Source organism: Thamnophis elegans, chromosome 1 (assembly GCF_009769535.1).
Source record: "Thamnophis elegans isolate rThaEle1 chromosome 1, rThaEle1.pri, whole genome shotgun sequence".
NCBI lineage: Eukaryota > Metazoa > Chordata > Lepidosauria > Squamata > Colubridae > Thamnophis > Thamnophis elegans.
In genome coordinates this window covers 89,344,410-89,367,575 of record NC_045541.1, presented here as the reverse complement: position 1 = coordinate 89,367,575, position 23,166 = coordinate 89,344,410, and the positions used below count along the sequence as shown (strand labels likewise).

General features: G+C 35.1%; 1 protein-coding gene across 7 annotated transcripts in view; it reads left to right on the top strand.

Moving 5' to 3' along the window:
* The window catches only part of PPFIBP2 (PPFIA binding protein 2), a 137,953-nt gene that overhangs the window by 110,944 nt on the left and 3,843 nt on the right, over window positions 1-23,166 (top strand). For 6 of the 7 annotated variants that reach the window (XM_032223800.1, XM_032223773.1, XM_032223791.1 and 3 more), the window contains 15 exons: window positions 72-133; window positions 3,590-3,665; window positions 9,565-9,668; window positions 9,760-9,824; window positions 10,039-10,107; window positions 10,990-11,050; window positions 13,065-13,106; window positions 13,961-14,108; window positions 16,168-16,303; window positions 16,938-17,066; window positions 18,238-18,388; window positions 19,867-19,978; window positions 20,411-20,499; window positions 21,988-22,110; window positions 22,440-22,565. In XM_032223800.1, the coding sequence (XP_032079691.1) occupies window positions 72-133; window positions 3,590-3,665; window positions 9,565-9,668; window positions 9,760-9,824; window positions 10,039-10,107; window positions 10,990-11,050; window positions 13,065-13,106; window positions 13,961-14,108; window positions 16,168-16,303; window positions 16,938-17,066; window positions 18,238-18,388; window positions 19,867-19,978; window positions 20,411-20,499; window positions 21,988-22,110; window positions 22,440-22,565 (1,493 nt within the window). The remainder of the gene's footprint in view (window positions 1-71; window positions 134-3,589; window positions 3,666-9,564; window positions 9,669-9,759; window positions 9,825-10,038; window positions 10,108-10,989; window positions 11,051-13,064; window positions 13,107-13,960; window positions 14,109-16,167; window positions 16,304-16,937; window positions 17,067-18,237; window positions 18,389-19,866; window positions 19,979-20,410; window positions 20,500-21,987; window positions 22,111-22,439; window positions 22,566-23,166) is intronic. The other variant, XM_032223809.1, reaches the window with a different exon arrangement.

Here is a 23,166-nt window from a genome sequence, read left to right as displayed (position 1 = left end):
GTTCCCTAAATCAATCATGTTGCATACCATTTTGGGTAATTCACACTGTTCAAAATTGGTTCCATTTTTAGACCAAGAAGTTCAGCGTTTGAAAGTAGGAATGGAATCACTATTGGTTGCAAATCAGGAAAAGGTAAGAAAGCAGTTATGAGTTAGCCCTGGGGTTTTTGTTGTGTTTTGTTTGTTGGAAGGTAATGTTAATATACAATCTGTTTGGCTTCCAGATGCACCTCCCTTGTGCCTTTAATTACAGAGCTAAAATCTGCTCTGCTCTAACTTTCCTATCTGATCTGAAGAACAAGCCCAGCCTTTTTCTCTTAAAGAGAGAGATCTTTTTTTTAAAAAAAACAATTGTATTAATTGTTTTTAATAGCATAATAAAAGCTAATACAAACCAGAATTTTTAAAAGGAGAAAATAATGCAAGGAAAAGAAAGACAAATGTATGAAAAGAACTCCCTGACCCCAAAAAAGTGACTTCCCACAATGAAAAGTGTAAACGATTTAAATCTCTTTACCTCCTCCTAGCTAACAAATATAAGACCCTTCAACCCATAACCTATCTCTTAGCCATAGGGAAGACATATAGTAGCGTCATTCTTCAATCCAATTACCAACAAAAGATCCAAACAAAACTCTAAAATCTCCATAATGTATATATGGAACTCAACATTCTACATCTCAGTTATAACATAAATCATTTATAACATTTAAAAGCCATACAATGGTTCCACACTCCTAATGTAATCTAAATAAAAGAAAGTCCATATTTTAAAGCCACCATTTCTCCTTTACAAACAACAAGCTCCAACATACCACATTCCAGAAAGCTACTTATCTCTACAATATACATTCCATATCTCTAAACTGTAAGCATATCCACATGTCATATGTTTAAAGTAATCCTAATAGCCTAATATAAACAAAAGACTAACATTTAGCATAACAAAGAGAAATATTTTCTCCTTTAAAAAGACCAAGTTCTCACTTTAAATTTTCAAAGAGCAGTTAAATACAAAGCCAGTTTAACTTCTATAAGTTTAGGATTGCAAGTAGGTGTAAGGGAAAGAATCTTTACATCATATTAAATGTGAGCAAATCCAGAACTAATTAAAATACCAGTAAATCCAGGAAGAGCTACCCAAAATGACAACATATCCCATTTTATCCTCAGTCGAATAAACTAACTATTTTCTTCTAAACAGGCTGTCTTTTTCTGTAATCCATTCAAATGGTTGTTGGTTAAAAATTACTGGTTACAAATTACTTTAGCATTTTATACAACCTCTTTTGTAAATCTAACAAAAAGGAAATTATTGCAATTGTTCTTTGGGATTATCATTGTTATTTTATTTTTAATTTGTAGAGTCTTATTGAATCTTCTCTTAATATCTGGTGACAAATTCTTATTCAGAATCTTGTTATAGTTTTCTCAAATAAATTTTGCTGAATAGCTTGTTCCGTAACATCTTCATATGGGAACCAAGTGTTCTCAAGAAGACCCAACAAAGCTGACATGAATGAATCAAATTAATGACGCAGATCCCCATGCAGTTCCTCAAAGATATGTGTAAACTCCATTATAAATTGCTTGTCTTTTATGTCTCCAATCTCCAAAACAAAATTTTATTCCCACAGGCATACATTTATTTTTTTAAAGTAATCTCAGAGTCTTAATGCTCAAAGTCCAAAACTCCAGAATTTTCTGAACCCTAAAATTTTCTATTGTCTTGCTTTCAGCTGTTTAAATTCTTAAAGACTATAAAAATAAATCTTTATATTCTTATATTGACGACTGAAAGCACTCACCCAGTACTTCCAGCCTTGTCGCTCTGCAGGTCTTAATTTCTTTAAAATAGGTACAAGACATTTTCTAAAAATAGATATAGCAAGGGAGGTGCACAAACTTTGTGTCATTTGAAAAATGTCATTTGCAGCTGGAACAAATATAGTGAATTCCCCTGTCTCCCAATTTCACCATTACCACCACCCCTACCGCCATCACCAGAGATAACTGTCTTTCAATCTCTTCGTGAGGAAGAGGAGGAACCATAAGGAGAAATAGTTTGAGCAATTTCTCCTGTGCGCTGCTTGGAGAGTCCAAGCATGAGTTAACTTTAGTCTATCTGCCCAAGGACTGAGTTGAATTTTGAGCAATTTCTCATCTCTTTGATCCAGAGAGGTTTGAATGAGGCAATCTGTGCCGGCCCCTGTGTAATTTCTGCAACTCTTGGTTCCACTTGTCCGTTGAGCTATCTTCATTCAGCCATATTTCTCCAGAAATCACTTTGAGAGAGATTTTAAAAGGAAAAAAAATAAAATCCTCCTTGCTCAGGAATATCCTTTCCTTTCCATTCTGCATTTTTTCATCCCTAACTGATTGATGTTGAGTATCAAAAGTTTAAATCGAGGTAGCAATAGCAATAGCAGTTAGACTTATATACCGCTTCATAGGGCTTTCAGCCCTCTCTAAGCGATTTACAGAGTCAGCATATCGCCCCCATAGTCTGGGTCCTCATTTCACCCACCTCGGAAGAATGGAAGGCTGAGTCAACCCTGAGCCGGTGAGATTAGAACTGCTGAACTGCAGATAACACTCAGCTGAAGTGGCCTGCAGTACTGCACCCTAACCACTGCGCCACCTCGGCTCTTATTGTAGTGGGTCTTAAAAACATCTTATCCTGAATCCAACGAGCCTTATGTTTTTGAGTCCCATGTATGGACAGTCACTTTGCTTTCTCACTCCTCTTTGAGATATGCACAAACTCCTTCAATAGCTCACAAGCAGCTGCAGCTACACCTTCACTCATTTCTCTTGTTCTCTCACTGCTAGATCTGACCCAATCCAACTCAAGGAAAGGGAAGCTTTTCCGAGGATAGAGAGCATACAGCTTGCATTGTCTCTTTTTAAAGGTTTTATATTTGTGTTGCTGCTCAAAATTTCTCTGTGCACAAAACTAATTGGTTAATTCATGCTCATTTATTTCTTTGGCTGGTTTCTTCATTCCTCAGATATCTGTTGTGTCTCCCTGTTCCTTCTTGGAAGCTATACATGATGCACTCATTTTGAGGTCATGGTTTTTGGCATTGTATAATGTGCTGACCTTTTACTAGTTTTTTTCATTCGTGTTGTCTCTAGCTTTTCAGAATTTTTATTTTTAATTATTACAATTTTAAAATGGCTTAATCTTTTATTATAGCTATTCTATTTTTCTTTATATTTTATGGAATATATATTATATTCAAGCCATAACTGGGTAGGGGGAGGATTTTTATCAAATATGGTTGCAAAATAGTTCTATGATTTGCTTTTTACAGGAAAGAAAATGAACATCTAAGTACAGTTTTCCAAATATCAAAGTGAATGCTGGTGCCAGCACTAAGAACATGTTGCCTTTTTTGTGTATCTGATTAAAACCAACCTAGAAAAAAATATACTTTTTTATCATTTGGCAACAAACCACAGAAACAACTTCAGGATTTGAAAGACTAGAAAAAGTCTCATGTATCTAATGTTTCATATAGAACTTTCTGTGTTTGATTATTTTGACACTCTTATAAATTCAGTGTTGTTGTCTTTTCCTTTATAGGACCGCCGCATAGAAGAGTTAACCGTTTTGCTAAGCCAGTACCGAAAAGTGAAAGAGATAATGCTAGCAGTCCAAGGTATAATTAATTACTGATGTATTGATTGGAAGATCCTCAAAATGGTCTCATCTAATTTAATAACATTTAGCTAATGTTCAAAAAAATGGCCTTCATTACCATCTCTTCTTCCCCCCCAAAAAACCCTTTTCTGCTTCTTTCTCAGTTATTCGATGTATCCTTAGTCTACTTCAAAGTGTTTCAATTAAGTCTTGACTCCTCTGTCTGGAATATTAGGCAGAAAAGACTTTTTGAGTTCCAATACACTGTTGAACCTTTTTTTTCCATCAGCATTTATAGTTCTGTGGATATTTTGTGTTGAATGCAGTGCAACAACCTCTATGTTTATTATGTAATCATATGTCATTCATCAGTGGATTGCAATGTCAGTATGAGAAAAGTAAAAGAAAGGTAAACAAGTTTTTTGCCCTACTATTTGTGTTTATAGCAGGTGAATCATAGCTTAATATTGATTAGAGCTGTAACCCACAAGATACTATATAGAAATACAGTTGTGGAAAAAACAACCTACTTCCATTTCCTTTAAAATTGAATAGACTGATAAATGCTTGTGTGGTTGTTTCAGAGAGAACATTTTAAAATAAAAGGATTATGCACTCGTTTTCTACAAGGTTATATAAAAAAGTTTTTTAAAAAAGCAAACTGGCTTGCTGCTGATATGTTGAAAATAACTAAAGAAAGGCTGAATTCAAAAGGCAACAGAGACAGAAATGTTTGCCCAGGTACAGGTTGAATTAAATAAGAAGAGACATCTTACATCTAAGGAACTGCATCTAAACAGACATGCATCAAAGAGAGTGAGGATAACATGTGAAGGAAAAGTGCAGGAGATTTATTTAAGAAAATCACGATAACATTTTATGTAAATATAGAACACAAAGTTCTCCTGAAGAAAAAAAATTAAGGTGCAAATATTTGGAGGAACTTTGCCAAAAATATTGTAAAATTGATGATGGGTAGAAAGGTTTGATCACTGAAGTAGAGCTAGAAATGAAGTTAAATGTGTCCTAGAACATATTGCTATCAATCGAGCTGCGGGACTTTTAGCAGTAATAGCAGTTAGACTTATATACCGCTTCATAGGGCTTTCAGCCCTCTCTAAGTGGTTTACAGAGTCAGCATATTGCCCCCAACAACAATCTGGGTCCTCATTTTACCCACCTCGGAAGGATGGAAGGCTGAGTCAACCCTGAGCCGGTGAGATTTGAACAGCCAAACTGCAGAACTGCAGTCAGCTGAAGTAGCCTGCAGTGCTGCATTTAACCACTGCGCCACCTCGGCTCGACTTGATGAAATACTAGCATTGCTGTCAGAAGTTAAAATACTGTTTGAAGTTTGTAATTTGGTATAGAAAACATAGCAGCAAGCCAAGGGGATGGAAATGTTCGATTTACATTCCAATATCAAAATAGGGCAATCCTATTTTTCAAACTACTAAATGGCTGCACTTATCTCAGACGCAAATCTTAAAGATTCTCTGATCCAGATTTCAGCCATTCATGGAATGATAGCAATCGCACTTATACCGCTCCATAGTGCTTTACAGCACTCTCTAAGAGGTTTACAGAATCAGTGTATCTGGGTCCTCATTTTACTGACCTCAGAAGGATGGAAAGCTGTGTCAACCTTGAGCCGATCAGGATCAAACTCCTGGTAATGGGTAAAGTTAACCTGCAATGCTGCATTTTAACCACTACACCTCCACAGCTCTAATAAGAATGAATAAGAAATACAAGGTAAACAAGCTACATTAAAAAAAGATGGGAGATTTCTGAGATCACACTAATAGCAACTAGTGGATAATGGAGAAGACAAGGAACCTTCAAAAAGATTCTGATTTTTCCTTTGTTGATTATACAAATTTGATTGTATAGATCACAACAAATTAATACATTGGTGTACCAGTCTAAATATTGATGCATTTGTTTCAACTTTCAAATTTTCAGGCATCAGAATTTTCTGCAGGGACTTCTGTCTTTGCATGATATATCCAAAGTATTTAAAATTTATAGTAGCTTCATTATTGTTGTCTCTAGCAAACAGTTTAGGTTTTCTTTATCTAACATTGAACTTATGAAAACTTAAAAAAAAGCAGTTATTGACGGACAATCTAGACAATCACTAATAATCAGAAGTAATTGAATTGCAAGGTACAGATTGAAAGACTAAAAAAAAACTTTAATCAAATCACCCTTTTCATATAAGAGATAGATACAGATAAAAATCACCATATGTTTGTCTGCAAATTATTGTTGTTCTTGTTGTTGTTGTTGTTGTTGTTAGAATTAGAATTATTATTATAAGAATTCTCATTATTCTCAGGTCAAGAAGTGATAACATTCTATAACTGTAAAACATTCATAGCAGTAAAAGTTGTACAATCATTACATTGGACACATTTTTAAAACCCTATCATTAAAAGGGAATAGAATGCCAGCAAGATAAGTTGGTGAGCGTAGCATAAATGTAATGTATTTTGAATTCTGTGTATTCATATCCTTATCAGATGTGCAGGAATTTAGAGCATTGTAACATAACAAATATTCAGTTTATACTTTCCAAGAAGCTTCTTTGTTTGAGATCTCAAATCACCTTAACTTACCTGTACAGAATGCAGAAGTCTCCAGATGTAGGAGCTCAAAGTATTGCTTAGTTACTATAATAACAATAATTTTAACAATGGAAGCATTATTAATATTTAATAATGATTTTTCCCACAATAACATAACACTAATGAGAAAAAAATCAAGATTGAAAGAATATTAGTTGACTTTTGGTCTCCTATGTCTACTTTCTTCAAACTGTCATCCTTAAGCATGAAACGTTTATTGAATGGGATGGCAAATTGCATTCAGATAATTTCTGCTTCCATCGTCAAAACTGTTTTCTTTTCATGCTTAATTTATTTTGTGTGTGTTCACTTATCTTCGTATCTGGGCTTTTCTAACTCCATTCAGGAATTGTGGCATTTTATGTTGATGTCTAGTCAGAATGGGAGACATACCGGTATATCTAGAACATTTATTCTCCCTTCTTTAAAATAAAAGTTGGATACCCAAATAAATAAGTTTTAAACCCATTTCGCCATAATAATGTACAACTAATGCATTATAGTTTTAATGAGGCTATAATTATAGTATTGCAGTTTAAATAAAGCTATAGGGTAATACTTGCTGACATGGTACATAATTTGACATTAGAAATTACTTTAATCATCATATTTCCCATCTTGTAGTCATTATTAGGCTAATGCCAAGCCTAATCCTTTAATATTTCTTAAATGATAGGTCTAGCAAGAAGGTTGTATTAAATGGCTTGCTTTTTCTCCAGAGCAGGCAAAAAATACAGGAAGTAACTTCTTTGTCAGGCCTTGCTTCCATTTATCTAAACATAATATGTAAAATAAATGTTATGGGGCAATATTTTATTGTGCATGGTTATATTTTCCAGTGATGTAATGTATCTTTAAAAGAGCTTATTTACCACAAAACATTCAGTGATCCAATCTGCTGTAGTTAACTATCTTTGGCTCTTATGGGTAAAACTGTAATGGAACAACATAAAAAATAACTTGCGCTCTCTCTCCCCCCTCCCCCTTCCTCTCTCCCTCCCTCCACATATTCATACAAATATGTTCATGCTCTAGTATTCAATATCTTATAGTACTTTATATTTTTACATATATGGTATTTATATATTACAGCTTTGATTTAATATTATAGAAATTATAATATTTTCCTTAAATATAATTTGATTAGCTCCTCCTTCTACATAGGTTAATTTTACAGATATTGTTGTTTGGCATGAAACTCAGAAGATTTTCCCTATGAAATAAGACATGTGCAATGATCTGTATCATCAACAGAGGAAACCTTTTTTTAGCCAGATGCCTCTTATATATTGTTATACCATGAAATAATCTATATTTGTTTTCCTCAAACGTTGGAAAAAATATTAAAATTACCTTGTCTTCTTAGAAGAAGTTACAAGAGAATTACTTATCAAGAGTAAATATGCTTTTCAGGCATCCTCAAAATGCATCAGTGGTATCTATATTTAATTAATTTAATCAGACAATTTTTAATTATTTATTTTTTAAATTTACTGGATGCCCATCCTACCATAGGGTAACTCTGGGCAGCTTACAGATACATCTAAGTTAAAACATATTTTAAAAAAAAAACAATTTAAACCAAAGTCATAAGGGGGGCGGAGCAGGAGCAGAGTGGGGAAGGTAGGATCTGTTATTAATCAACTACCTCCATTGCACTGTTCCCCCACTGTGGCCCCAAGCCAAGTGGCAAAGTCACATCTCTAGACTGTTATGAAAAGATAGGAGGGTTGGGGCCAACCTCACATGTTGGGGGGGGGGGGGCAAGATGTTCCAGCAGAGAAGGCCCTCTTCCTGAACCCCACCATCCAGTATAATCAGACTGATGGGGCCTGCAGCATGCCTCCTCCGCCAGCATGAATGGTATGGGCCAATCCCAGTGGGGTGAGACAATCCCTGGACCCATGCCATGAAGGGGATTTAAAGGTGATCACCAACATCTTGAATTGCACCTGGAAGCAGACTGGTAACCAATGCAACTCAAGGTGTTACAGAGGTCATTCTTGGGGAGGCCAAAGCTACTCATGCTGCTGCATTCTGCACCAGCTGTAGCTCGAGATGGTGCTCAATCATCTTGAATAATTAGTATTTGTAATAATCTTTCCACAAGAACCAATTTTAATGAATTACATCATTCATCAAATTATTTAAGTAGATGTGTTTTCTCATTTTACAGAAGAGAACCCTAGTAATCTAGCCATTTGGTGCCTATGTGTTCAAAAGCTGTAGAGGTGTATTTACATGATTGCCAATAACTGGTTCAGATCGAATTACTTCAAAATTACAGTCTTCTCCATCTAGCCAGTGGGTTCTTCTATATACAGAGTTCAATTTTATAAGACTTTTAAAGCGGAGCAGATTCTCAGTTTCAACTGTAACTTTAAATTTTATGTGGTGGTTCATATTGAACTGGCCATGGTTCTTGATATTAATTCTTGCTCATAGCATAATATGATTTTTAGTTATCTAAGCCAAAATATTTAATCAATCATAATTTACTAATGATGTACTGGGAAATTATAACTTCCTTGGCCATTTTAAGGTCTTTTATTTATTTGTACTTTATCATTTTATTTTCTCTATTTGTTTTATATTTATATTTGTATATACTTTGTATAAAAATGACTTCCTGGGAATAGTTCCTGCATTATCTTGTAAAGATTTTTGGAAATAGTTTGCCATTAACTTCTTCCTGGGGTTAAGGGAGAGAGTGACTGGCCCAAGGTCACTCAACTGGCTTCGTGCCTAAGGTGGAACTAGAATGGAGCTGTCTTCTGGTTATTAGCTAATGCCTTAATTACCACACTAAACTCACATTCTGAAAATCCTTTAACCGTTTTCAATTCCAAATTTCAACTTTGGAAAATCATATATTTTCCTTTCTAGAAAATGTGATGTAGTTGTTAAAGAGATTACTGTATATAATAATCAGCAACATATATCAGGAATTGTTCGTTAAAAGGTGTTAGATACCAGAATCAGTTACAATGGTTTACACCAAGGTACTCTGTTCTGGCGGGAACAGAGATTCAACCTGATTGGTTGAAGGATCTGACAGCTCCCTATAAAAGGGCTGCTGTCAGACTGAACCTTTGCTGGATTGTACATAGTTGACTTCTGTTAATAAAGAGCTGTTGCTGCCTAAGCCTGAGTGTGCCTTTCCTTTACCTGATCTAACAAAATGAAATTAACTTTTCTTGCTGATTCAGCCAATTGATATTTAGACTTTAGTATTATTATGGGGTTTTGTCCTTTTAACTGACTTTTTAAAAATTTTGTACCTTCAAGGAACCTCAGAAAGAGTTTTGTCTGCCAGTGGTGAAGTTGATTTTGAAGCAACCTTAAGAAAATGGAACCACATGCACGCGCCTCAAATAGAATATAAAACAGAGGTTGGTTTGCTTATTCTTTCTTCTAATTATGCACTTCATTTGTTGCTTTTTTCTGTGAAAGTTAATCTACGCTCAAATGCTTTTTAAATAGATACCTCAAGGGGACTTGGCTCCACCTATATTGCTTCCTGCATCACAAAAAATACTGGAAATCAGGTAAGAATTAACTTTTTCCTTAGTTCATTGATGTAGCTGAAAGTATCCTATTTCTTCTACACAATTTATTTTTCACAATTAATTTTGGGCTACTTATATATGTTTGGATGGGTAAATAGCCTGAGAAAGAGTTAAACTAAGTAAAAGATAGACCTTTACAATCTATTTAAATTAAATTCAAATTCAAATAACACCATATTGTTATAATCAACAGGGGAAGCTCTCCAGTTCCCTCAAATAAACTATCTTTGACAAATGGGGAAACTCCGGAATTTCAAAACAGGTAAGAAAATATCAGTGAATATATTTTAAAGAAATTATCAAAGTTATTTTAACAGATACCATTTGTCATTTGCGCCCACAACAGACAATCTTTGAGTTAGAAGAACTTGTGTATTGTGGGCCATCTGTAGGAGCTTGCTGTCCAGTTTATCTAAATGAGGTTTTCTATCAATATATCCATTCATGCATACACATCATGCTGTTACCTTTCAAAGTAGATTATATTATGAAAAGTACAGAAAAAAGTGTAGTATAAATGAAATAAATTAAAATATGTGGTAAGGGGGAAAAAAGGAAATGAATCTTAAGTTGATCTAGTTTAAGCATCACTTCTGAATTCTCTTTTTGAGAATATTGACTTCATCAACCAAAGCTTTTATCTTCCCCTTCCTCTCAGCCTATTCACTCATTCTTTCTATAGTTATTAGTTTGCTTTATATCATCTATAAAATGCTGTTCGCTCTTCCTCCTTTGCCTCCTACATAGTCTAATAATAATTCAGTTATTATTCTGTTTTGTTTTCCTTTGATAAACAAATCAGTCACCCTGAAGGCTGTGTGTTCTGGCAAGGAAAAGATTCTTATATCCCTGATGTATCTGTCAAAAACCAGTACACTTCTGTCTTACATATACAATGTATATCACAAATTATATCCATATCAACATTATACAAGCCTTATTGTATTTAAAAATCCGAACTTACTCTAGCCTAGTTGCATATGCATGGACACTCCCATGTCTTAGCAGCTAAGAGTTTTACTGGTGGCATTTATTATTCAAACTTAAGATTGCAGGTTATGTAAATGTCAAATAATTGTTGCTAATCATCAATGTGATTTGGTATGTGTATGGTTTCATTAATTATTGTCATTGTATTTTGAAGGATCTCTCAGAAAAAAATTTCAAGTAGTCTAGAAGACTTGCAAAGTGAATCTCTGGAAAAGGTTAGCTCCAATATTTCGATATTTGCCTAATAAATATGCATTGGAAGTAAATAAAGCTGGATATAAATCAATCCACAGAAGTTTCATGTAGCAGAATACTTCTAATTCCACTGTTGCTTTGACTTTGAGATCAAAAGAAACTGCTCTGTACTGTCAAATACATCAATATATGCTAAATCACCCACATCAGGAAGAAGCTATCTATATTTGGTAAATTCTGAACAACATATGCAATATAAATCCAAATCCAAATTCAAAATAATTTGATTTCACTTAACTAACAAACCATATATTTACCATGATGGTGAAATATCAGTTTAAAGGCTAATCTGTGGACTTTCCATTATATCCTTTCAGTATAATTTGTGTTCTTATGCATAGCAAATGAAAAACTAACTTTCCCAATTATCCTATAATTTTAAGGTTTATTTTCTCCTTGTTTTGCACTTTTACTTTGTTCTAGTGTATAATTTGGATGTGCATATAAGTAATTGGTTTTTAGTGAGACCTTGAGATTGATACAATGCTGATATCAGAGAGTATGTTGATACCACGTACAATTGGCAGATAGATAGTAGGCAGAAGCTGAAATAGCTGACTGTGGCCAAAAACGTGAAAAGGAGACCATACCCCAAGGTCAGAATTGTCAGGTTTGTTAATGCTTATCGGGAATATTGTAGATTCTGTTCCATTTGCAGCATCCAATTTACCATATACTGGAGCCCTGGGATTACATACTTGTGAGAATTTGTTTTATCAAACTGTTGGCCATCCATAAATGCATTTTTCCTGCAGTGCATATATTTCTCTGAAGTTGCACATTTGGATATGTGCATACTTGACATGCCAACAGTTCTTGAACTGCCAACTGTCTTATCTACATAATCCTTTGCACATATAAAGAGCCCTCCAAGCAAACCAGGGTTAGACGAGATTAGAATACAGTGTGTCCTACTTGCGGCTGAATTTGCTATAAACAGATTGTTCTATTCCTATTTTTAGTATAATAAAATGATGGAACAGAAGATTTACATCACGTTCATGCATTAGACTGTGCATTCTCTGTGCTACTTACATTGCTAAATCAAATCTGCAAAACCTCAATGCAATAATATATTGCCACTCACTTCCAGAGGAAAATCAACAAGTATTTCAGTCAATATACAGATACAATATAAGCACTTATTAGTACAGTTAGTATATCTTGCATTGTGTTCATGGAGGAGTTGTGAGATTGAAATGATTGTAATTTTTACTATTTTCCAACATGTGCTACGTATATGGCAGTAGCCAAGTTTTGAAGTTTGTTCTCTGTGGGTCAATGATCAGAATGAATGGAAGGTGACTGGATTCAGCATAGTGCCTGTAGCAACAGATTCCATTGATTTGGAGAAGTTAGACTTAGAGGATAGAATAAAAGGGTTGTAAGAGACCTTGAGGACTTCTAGTCCAACCCCCTGCTTGAGCATAAGATCTTATACCAAATGATTATCCAATCTTTTCTTGAAAACTTCAAATGTAGGAGCACACACAGTTTCTGAAGGCAAGCCATTCCATGATTAATTGTTTTCACTATCAGGAAATTTATCCTTAGATTTAGATTGGGATCTCTCTTTAATGATCTTCTATCCATTATTTCTTTTCCTCCCTGCTAGTGCTTTGGAGAAGAGGTTGACACCTTCCTCTCTGTGACAGTCCCTCAAGTATTGGAAGACCACTTCTGTGACATCTCTTGCCTTCTCTTTGTTATAGTAGACATACCTAGTTCCTTCAACTATTCATCGTACAGTTTAACCTCCAAGCCCCTTATCATTTTTGTTGCTCATCTTATGAGAAATGACATGCACATCAATATCAGTATAGCAGGACACTGCATATTGAGGAGAAAATAAACCTATTATTGTTATCCCACAGACTGGACTAAAAATACCACATCATTTATATCTACACTAACATTTTGTTTGTTACTTTCTCTCCCTCATACTTTGAAATTGCCCTTCCTGCAACTTCATAGCATGTTGATGGGAAACCAGTAGAACGTGATCTAGAAGAAGAGGTATATTAACTCCATTTTAACATTTACACTCTGAAAACCATTTCTTTATTTTGTGCATAATTTTCTTATGTGTGTTACCATGGAATGTGTGCTTGAGAATTTTTGTATGTGGGCAGTCTGTGCAAATTAGCCAAGTTTTTACTTTTAATGTTTGTATAATAAATATTTTTAGTTAAGGCTTAAAATTAACATTTTCTAAGGCTGATGAATGGTTATAATGGGTTAAAGTCATGTCAAAGTGCTTGTGTAACTAAATATTAACACAATACTCCTTGCTTTCCTAATCTACGAATGATTAAAAAATTAGATGTTTGTAACAAATGGACTGTATAGGCTACTCAACAGAGAGAATAGTTAAATAGGCCATAAAAGCTATCCATGACTATTCAGCACAGAATGCAGGCAGCCAGGTATATTGGAGGAGATATCAAATGTCAGATAAATTAGGGACATCCATGGTGCATATGTTCCAGATATCAACCAGATGGTGGCATTTATTTTCTTAAATAATATAGTGATTCAACAAGTAGCATACAAGAATAAATTAAGATAAAATAATTACTATAGATATTGATATGTGGCATAAAAACATACCACATATGTAATATATATAAATGTGACAAAGTTCTCTACCACTGTCTTCATTACTCTATTTTTAGCTGTCAAAAGCCACATCTTTCCACAATATTAGAGAACATTTGATCACAATGAGAATTTCTATATTGGCCAAATATTTTTACTTCTCAGAAGACAAATGCTGATAGCTTCTGACCAAAACGAATGTAGTGTATTTTAAAAACAATGTTGACTTAATTATTTTTCTCTTTTTGTTAAAAAAATTGCAACCTACATAGAATAAATCTCATGTGAAAAGCAGCAAGTACCAAACCTTGCCAGGAAAACTTCCTCGAGCAGCACACAATGAAGATAACCACCTGTACAATACACCTGCTACTCCATGTTGTATAAATGGCAGTGAGGACAACAGCATACAGAGCCTGAGTATGTACTTTGGAAACAACAATGAACTTGCTGCCTATGTGCATTTGTGTGTGGTTTGAAAATATTTTTAAAATGCCACGGAGCAAAATTTGGACTTGTCAGAATAATATCATATTATTAGGGGTAATGAATCTTAATTTCCATCAGTATGGCTCCTACACTGTACCAAAGTTGGATTTCCTAATTCTTTGAATTCAGAACTGCTAGCTGCATAATTAGTTGATGATGCCCCTAAAATATAATTAGTCTGAGAGTTTGGAGTGTCTATTGATCTGGGAAGAATTTTGTGGACACTGAATTGTTTCATCCACTGCAAAGGCAGGAAATGAACAACTGCAGGGATGTGTGCAGAAAAGTCACACTGACAGCCGCAAGAATGTGATATGTGACACACATTAAAAACTTTGTGGACACTTCTGTATCAAACCTGTTCATGATTATAATAAACCACTGTGAGACCAAGGCAGTGTTATGGATGCCAGTGTAGGTCCAGGAAAGGTAACTTCCATTATTTACTTGTAATACTTTAGTTCCATCAGTCTTAATTTATCATTATTTAATACGCTGCCTACATGTTGTCATAAAGCTATTGCACCTTTTTGAATTGCTAATTAGAAATGTCATCATGTCAGTTGAAGCTGCCCACAAATTTTAACTGGTGCATGTAAATAAGCTGCATGACTTAATGGTTGAATTCCTAAGAAGTAGATCACAGGCATCTGACTCTGCTTTTCATTTACACTACATTATGGAGACACTCAAAAACCCAGGCCTGTTGAAATAGTAAACAGTCCTTTTCAAATGCATAGATTCTCTTTGGGGGAAAAGATCTTTGACCTCTCTTTATAAATAAAACTGATAGCTGAGCCTAGAAGATCAGCATGATTTCTTTCTAGGAGGGAAAAACACACACATTTTACTATGAATTGTTTGCATTTAAATTAGAAAAAGAACATGTTTTAATTTATTCATTATACTGGCTTAGTACTCAGTATGTGGATTTTTTAAAGTTGTGTATTTTTCACAGTAAAAGATTTTCATCTGTATGCAGTGCGCACTGCTCCTGAGCATTCAAGTTCATCTGCTTTGCTATTTTGCCTCCTGTCCATATTTTTTTATTTTTCTTCTGTCGTCTGTTTGCTTTCTCTGCTTTTCTTTAACTTTGTTTTGCTTCAATTTTACATCATCTTTGCTTCTTCATATGGCTTTCTGCTTCTTGGAATGAGTGAAGATCGCCTCAGGAGTGTCAGTGCACCAATATTAGGTATTGTATACCTAACCAACATGTCACCTTTATGCAAGAAAGAAGTAACTTATTGAAAATACAAACTGCGGGGAATTGCCTTTTTTAATTGTGATTTCCGATCCAGCAAGTGAAAGCCACATGTGGTCCTAATAGTACAAGACTACATTTAGAGAGCAACATGAGAGATTCTGTGGTTTTTAATGGACTCTGGACATGCTTGAAATCTGCATTTAGTACTTCAAAAGAAAACATGTTTGGGAAAAATATTTAAAATGCATCTTATTTTTGTCATTAAGCCATGCAATACATAGCTTATGGGGAAACATTTTGGCTATTCCATGCCATAGAGAATTCTGTCCATTTGAAAAATGTATTTTGCATCCATGTTACATATCAGGCTATAATTACTAACATCCATCATGGGATACCATGTCCAATTTATAATACGATTAGTGAACCCTTCAGCTAGCCATCCAGTGTTATAAATTATGTAAAGGTAAAGTTATAGATTTCCCCTATCCAGTTGTGTTGGACTCTAGGGGGCGGTGCCCATCTCCATTTCTTAGCTGAGGGAGCCAGCATTGACCAAAGACATTTCCATGGTCATATGACCAACATGACTATACGCCAAATAAATTATGTACAATTGTTTTTTCTATCCATAGAACACCAGTTTATACACTTGAGAGGATGCAGGCTTTTATTTTTGCAATCCAATATATCCAACAAATGCAACCCAGTATATATGACCAGCTTTGAGTGATTCATACCCTGGGCATCTTGAAGTTCATAGATACCCTTTATGTTCCACAGGAGCTCCTGATCACATGGATAATACAACTTCAGAGGAACTTTCACCCTTGTCATCTGGAACAGATTCAGGTGCACAGTCTCCATTATCTCCAGACAATAAAAGAAATCCAAAAGGAATTAAAAAAATATGGGGAAAGTAAGTGTGCTTTCCCCCCACCCCTCTATCTTGATTATTTATTGTTTACATTGATTTATACAGCTGCCCTGCTCAACACACATCAGTCATCTTCTACATGGCTCTGTGTGTGTTTGTGTGTGTGTGTGTGTGTGTGTGTGTGTGTGTTCCAGCATAACTCTGGAACACCTTGAGCAATTTCAACCGAATTTACCCTCTGGAAATAAATACTGTGGGAGTAAAACACCCCTAAGGACCCTTGGGGGGGGGGGAGGTCTATGTGTGTGTGTGTCTGATTCAAGTTCTGTTAAGATACAGCCTGTTGTGCCTTAAAATGGCTTCTACTGTACAGCACAGTAGAGTTGCCATGGTAATGGCTTTGCAGTACTCCACAAAGGGGGTCCCTCTACAGGATTGGGAACATACCCGGGCTATGCTGGTTTATCAGCTAGTAATTGATAAAAATCACATAATAAAACAAAATGTAAAAGAAAATCCAGGAAACAGAAGCAATGTAATAGATTAATGCATCCACCTGAAGAAACATTAGATACTACTGCATACCTGACATCAAAAATTCAGGTATTGGTATGTAAAATTTGCTGCTTGTGGTTGAATTTCTGATGACTTACCATTTTTAACCTCTCCATAAAAGGATACGTCGAACTCAATCTGGAAATTTCCCTGGAGATGATCTAGGTTTGGTTGAATTTCGAAGAGGTGGTCTCCGTGCAACAGCTGGACCTCGATTATCTCGGTCAAAGGACACCAAGGGTCCAAAGAGGTAGAAGATGGCTATTTTTTTGTGTGTGGCTAACTCTTTGCTTAAGCGTTTAAATTCACTCTGAATTTCATCTAACTTTAATTCACTCTAAAAATTTCATTTAACAGAGTTAAATTCACTCTGTAGTGAAAAGCATTGTTTTACCTTTATGTAGAGATTTTCAAACCAAGATTTCTCTTCTAGGGGACCTAACTGGTAAATATGTGTTTGCAATTGTACAGGATACGTTCAAGTGTTTAGCAACCTCCCTCAGTAATAATTCTTATTTACAAAGCTTCACTGTTCTATTTGACTGCAGTTTCTGAAACAAGAATAAATTTTGCTTCTTTGCTTAGTCTACTTCCCATTAACTCTATCACAATGGACTTTGGTTGTTTGCAACCGAGACATAGCAAATGACCAAAGAGCAAATTGTTTTGCAATGGGATTAGCAGGAAATGCTATAGCTGCTAAACCTACCCAGCCTAAATGTCATATTGAAGCTACTGGGTTTCTATTTTTGTCAAGTTATGTGGCTAACTCATCTATATGTTTCTGAGAAATATTCCAGTTTTATTAATATTCAAAAGCAAGTGATGCATGGCAAATTTCCCTATTCTTGAAAATAAAAACCAACGGCAAGGATTTATTTATTTAGTGTATGGCAAAACATTAATTTGGCATATTCTGGCCCCAATCTGTCTTGATCTTTGAGCCAAAAAAGGCCCATTTTGTTTATCCATTGTCATGTATTTAGAGAGCCAGGAGTTCCACAAAGATGCCTGGCTACCAACTTTATGAACTACCAATTCTTCAATGTAGTCTGGCTGCCACTTGTTGCTAGTTGCTCAGTTCACACTACTGTGCTATCTAGGGTGCACCACGAGGAGGCGAACTAGCATCACACCCCAATGGCAAGGAAGCAAAGATATACTGGAAACTCTTTGATAGTTTGAAGTGGGATATCTCTATGCTCAGGTTTTTTTTTTTAATATAATCTCCCCACATTATTATGATGATAATAATCCTGAGATTAAGAGATTCTGACTTTAATCCGTAGTGACTAATAGTTGGGATACTTTTATATATTTATTTATTCAACTGATCTTGCATCTCAGTCACAGTTATGGATTGCAGGTTATCGACGATGATATGCTAATGCAAATCCCTTTTCCTTAATTGTGGTTCTTAGTGATCATAATGCCCCATTTGCCCAATGGGACACTGAACGTGTTTGCAACTGGCTTGAAGAGTTTGGCCTTGGTCAATATGTCATTTTTGCAAGACAGTGGATATCATCTGGCCATACACTTCTGACGGCAACACCTCAGGATATGGAAAAGGTAAACATTCTAGATTGCTAAAAAAAAAAAATCCATTAAGAATTCATTCTGGGAGGTTTTCTGGTTGCTGGGACATTCAGATGATACCGTATATTAACCTGTGAAGTGTTAGTACCACTCTATAATGCCTTGGTAAGACCACCCTTGAATATTGCATCCATTTTCGGTCACCATGATATAAAAAAGATGTTAAGACTCTAGAAAAGAGTGCAAAGAAGAGCAATAAAGATGATTAGGGGACTGGAGGCTAAAACATATTGAAGAATGGTTACATATATTGGATATGTCTTGTTTAATGAAGACAAAGGAGTAGGAACGACATGATAGCAGTGTTCCAATATCTAAGGGTCTGCCACAAAGAAGAGGGAGTCAACTTATTCTCCAAAGCACCTGAAGGCAGAACAAGAAGCAATGGATGGAAACTACTCAAGGAGAGAACCAACCTGGAACTAAGGAGAGATTTTCTGCCAGTTAGAACAATCAATCAGTGGAATGACTTCCTCCAGAAGTTGTGAGTGCTCCAATACTGGAGGTTTTTAAGAAGAGGTCGGATAATTACTTGTCTGAAACAGTATAGGGTTTCCTACTTGAGCAGGAGGTTGGATTAGAAGACTTCCAAGGTAGTTTCCAACTCTGTTATATATAATTTTGAAAATATAAAAGAAACAATTAAGCCCCAGTGATATTTGATTTGGCTGCAGCAGTATCTCCCCCACAGTGTACACCAAAGGTTAGATTATCTCCCAAAAATATAAAGCAGAGATCTAAGCAGGAAGAATGAGTAGCAATTGTCAGATTGCTTTACATAAAACCCTTGTTCTTTGGAGAAGGGAAAACTATCTTTAAACATAGTCACTTATAGAGGCTATGTAATGCACCTGTAAACATATCTTTGTAGGCAGAGTATATAAACTTGGTTGTCATTCTAGAGAACTGGAGGACGTAAAACAATTGTTCAGGCTTGATTTGCCAGAATTTTCATAGAAAGAAACAGAAAACAAAGTAGAAGGCAGTACAAATTAGAAAGTATGTATGTATAGTATATTCTTGTATGTCCCAGTATGTTCATTTTTATAAGGAGTTTCAAAAAGTAAAATCAGTTTCTCTTTTTTCACTTTTCTCTACAGTTAAATATACACACAAATAGAGATGCATACACTTTGCACAACCCTTTCTTCTTATTTTAAGCCTAAAGGTGAAGTACATCAGTATTTATGAACCATCAGTCCAAATAAAATCAGCCATGCATTTATTGAATTCAAAAGATTGCTTATTTAGCAGCTCTATGTACTAGCAGACAACAAATTGGATATCTTGAGGTTTAAACATTAAAACATTAATATTACTTTGGAAACTCCCAATTTCCAATTCAGCATAGTATCTTTTATTCAATAACTTCAACGTATTTGTGATCTATCTGAGCATGTATCAAGCTGACAGGTAACCATTTTAATTATCATCATTGCTTCCCCTTGTAGGAGTTGGGAATTAAGCATCCTTTACACAGGAAGAAATTGGTTTTGGCAGTCAAAGCTATAAATACAAAACAAGATGATAAGTCTGCGCAGTTAGATCATATCTGGGTTACACGTAAGTATTTGAAATGGCAAAAAGGAATGAAAAACAGATTGATTATGTTTCTAGCCTACTTTACAATTTAGAAATGTGTATGTGTTGGTTTTTTTTAAAAACCTACTCAACTTCAATTTCATCTCTAGAAACATTACAGAGATATATGGCTTTATTTTCATTTTCTTCAGTTTTATTTCCTTTTCGAGCATTGCATTGCTTTGTATAAACTATGAAATTAGATGGAAGATTTCTTAAAAAGCTGTTTTGATGGGGAAAATATTAAACATGTAGAATGGACACAAACAATAGGGATGGAAATCATATTATTCTCCAGGGAATATAAGAAGCTAGAAACATTATTCTGCAAAAACAAAATTTAGTCTTGTGAACAAGTGAATTGTTTTTGGTTTTTTTATTAAGCAGTAAAATATATTTATGTATATTCCACAGGATGGCTTGATGATATTGGTTTACCCCAGTACAAGGATCAGTTTCATGAATCACGAGTTGATGGCAGAATGCTGCAATATCTAACTGTGGTAAGGTAGCTAAAATCCTTATTTTTAAAGTTTGAGACCAGCAAATGTTTCTTTCATTCAGATGGAACAGAAGAGAATAATTTTATCCCAGCATTCTTTTCTTTCAAAACTATATTTAGAATTTGTATTCCCAAGTATTGTCAATATTTAACTTTCCAAACACTTTGAATGGACAGGAAGCTAACCCAGACCATTTTTGAATATTCATGGTAAACATGACAATGGAAGAGTCCCCACACACAAACTTTTTTTTAAAAAAAAACCAACACTAATTACTGCTCTAGCTTAAGACCAGGGAATGGTTTTTGCTAAAATCACACTAGCGAAGAAGATAAATCTCATTCTGCACCACATCTCAATCCTAAGAAAAATGATTGTTCCTGTATTAAATAGTAGAACAATCTAAATAGCATATTTTGTACTCACTCGTCATCTGTTCAATCATGTTCAGTTTTCAGAGACTGCCTGGATAAGTCTCTTGGCAAGGTTTTTCAGCAATGGTTTGCCTCCTTTCTAGGGCTGAGAGAAAGTGATTGGATCAAGGTCATCCAGATGGCTTTGGGCCTAAGAAGGGTCTAAAACTCACGGTCTCCTGTTCTAGTCTGATGCCTTAATCATTAAACCAAACTGGCTCTCATGTATCCATAATGTGTGTGTATATATATACTGCCAGTATCATAGAACAGAACAAGATCCACCAGATTTTTGGATCCAGAACTGAGATGTGGAATAGTCAAAAGAAACAGTCAACTTCTGAACTACAGCACACTATAAAATAGAGGGGAATCTTCTGCTAATTAGTTGCATAAGGCAGCATTCCACCTTCCTTAAATTGATGATTTCCCAGTAATTTATAACCAACATACAGGTAGTCCTCAACTTGTAACCAATTGTTTAGCAGCCATTCAAAGTTACAGTGGTACTGAAAAAAAGTGACTTAAGACTGATCCTTGCACTTATACCTGCGGCAGCATTCCTATGGTCACATGGTGAAAATACAGGCACAAAATATAGGCAGTATGTGTTTACGACTGTTGCAGCATCACAGGATCATGTGACCTCCATTTGTGTCCTTCCCAGCCATCTTCCAACAAGCAAAGTCAATGGGGGGAAGCCAGGTTTGCTTCATGACCATGTGATTTGCTTAACAATCATGGCAAAAAAAAGTTCATAAAACCGGGCGTGCCTCACTTAACAACTGCCTTGCTTAGCAATGGAAATTCCTGTTCCCAGTTGGGGTTGTCAGTCTAGGATTACCTATACAAGGAAGATTCTGTAGTTATAGAACAAGAAATAGTGTTTGCCTTCTTATTTGGTGCCCTCTGGCTACAGTAGTAGGAATCACAATGTAGGAGTAGGAATCACAATACAGGCTCCAATAGAAAAGAAAAAAGAAAAATTGTGTTCTTTTGGTTTCTTAGAATTCTAAGAAATTCTAATTCTAAGATTTAATAACTTTATTCTGCTAAACAATGCTTTCCTTTACAGAACGACCTCCTCTTCCTCAAGGTTACAAGCCAGCTGCATCACCTCAGCATTAAATGTGCCATTCACGTGCTACACCTGAACAATTTTAACCCACATTGCTTACGCAGAAGACCAGCAGACGAGGTGAGATAAAAGTCATTGATATTTGCTTCCTAAACTCAGTGCTCTTATATCTATTAGTGAGGAAATCTATCAACCTTTCTTGTTCCTAGGCAAGCTCACTAGTTAATTTCTCCTTGCCTTTTGCTTCTACTCAGAGAAATGAATGCCATGTCCATATTTATATGTAATTCTACAGATAAGATGGACTCCATGTGGGAAAAGAAAATTGAATAAAACCTACACAACAGTTTAAGGAAGAATTACTGAATATTTAGAAAGAATCACTTTATTAGCAGCATCTAAGTGGCCTACTTTATTGTATTTACCATGCATTTTTTTCTGCAATACAGAATACTATCTCATCATCAGAAGTAGTACAATGGTCCAATCATAGAGTGATGGAATGGCTCAGATCAGTAGATTTGGCAGAATATGCACCAAATCTTCGAGGAAGTGGCGTTCACGGTGGACTCATCGTAAGAAAAAAGAACTTAATTTAGGTTTTGCGATATAAATATTAACATGACAATTTTTCAACACATCAGCTTTCAGTTTTTAACGTTTTGTCTATTTTGTTGATTGAAGAAAAGGAAAGTCAGTTTATGGAATTTTTTCCCCTGAGTGTTTTATGTAAAATAAATTTGGCAGTATTTAACATAACATTTTATAAATTATCTTGGGTAATAAGCCAGTACCCAAATCATTAGCACTCAATATATGAAATAAATTAAAGAGCAGAAAATACTTTCAAATCAGCAATTGATAAAATGTTGGCTGAGTTTTTTAATGAATATAAACTGTCCCAAGCAAGGGAGAACAAATTATCTTTTATCATGAATTGTTTTAAGCAACAGTGCAAATTCAAGTAGCTTAGAATGAAGATAGACAGTTGCGAATGCTTTTTAAAACAATTGTATTCTTGACACCAGTTATTATCTTATTTTAAACAAGATCACTTTAGCCTAAGAACTGTATACATTTCATAACATATCACGCATATGAACCTCCTCTTTCTTCTTTTAAATCTTTTTCTACAATTGATTTCTTCATTTGTGCCTCTAAAAATTACACAGTAGA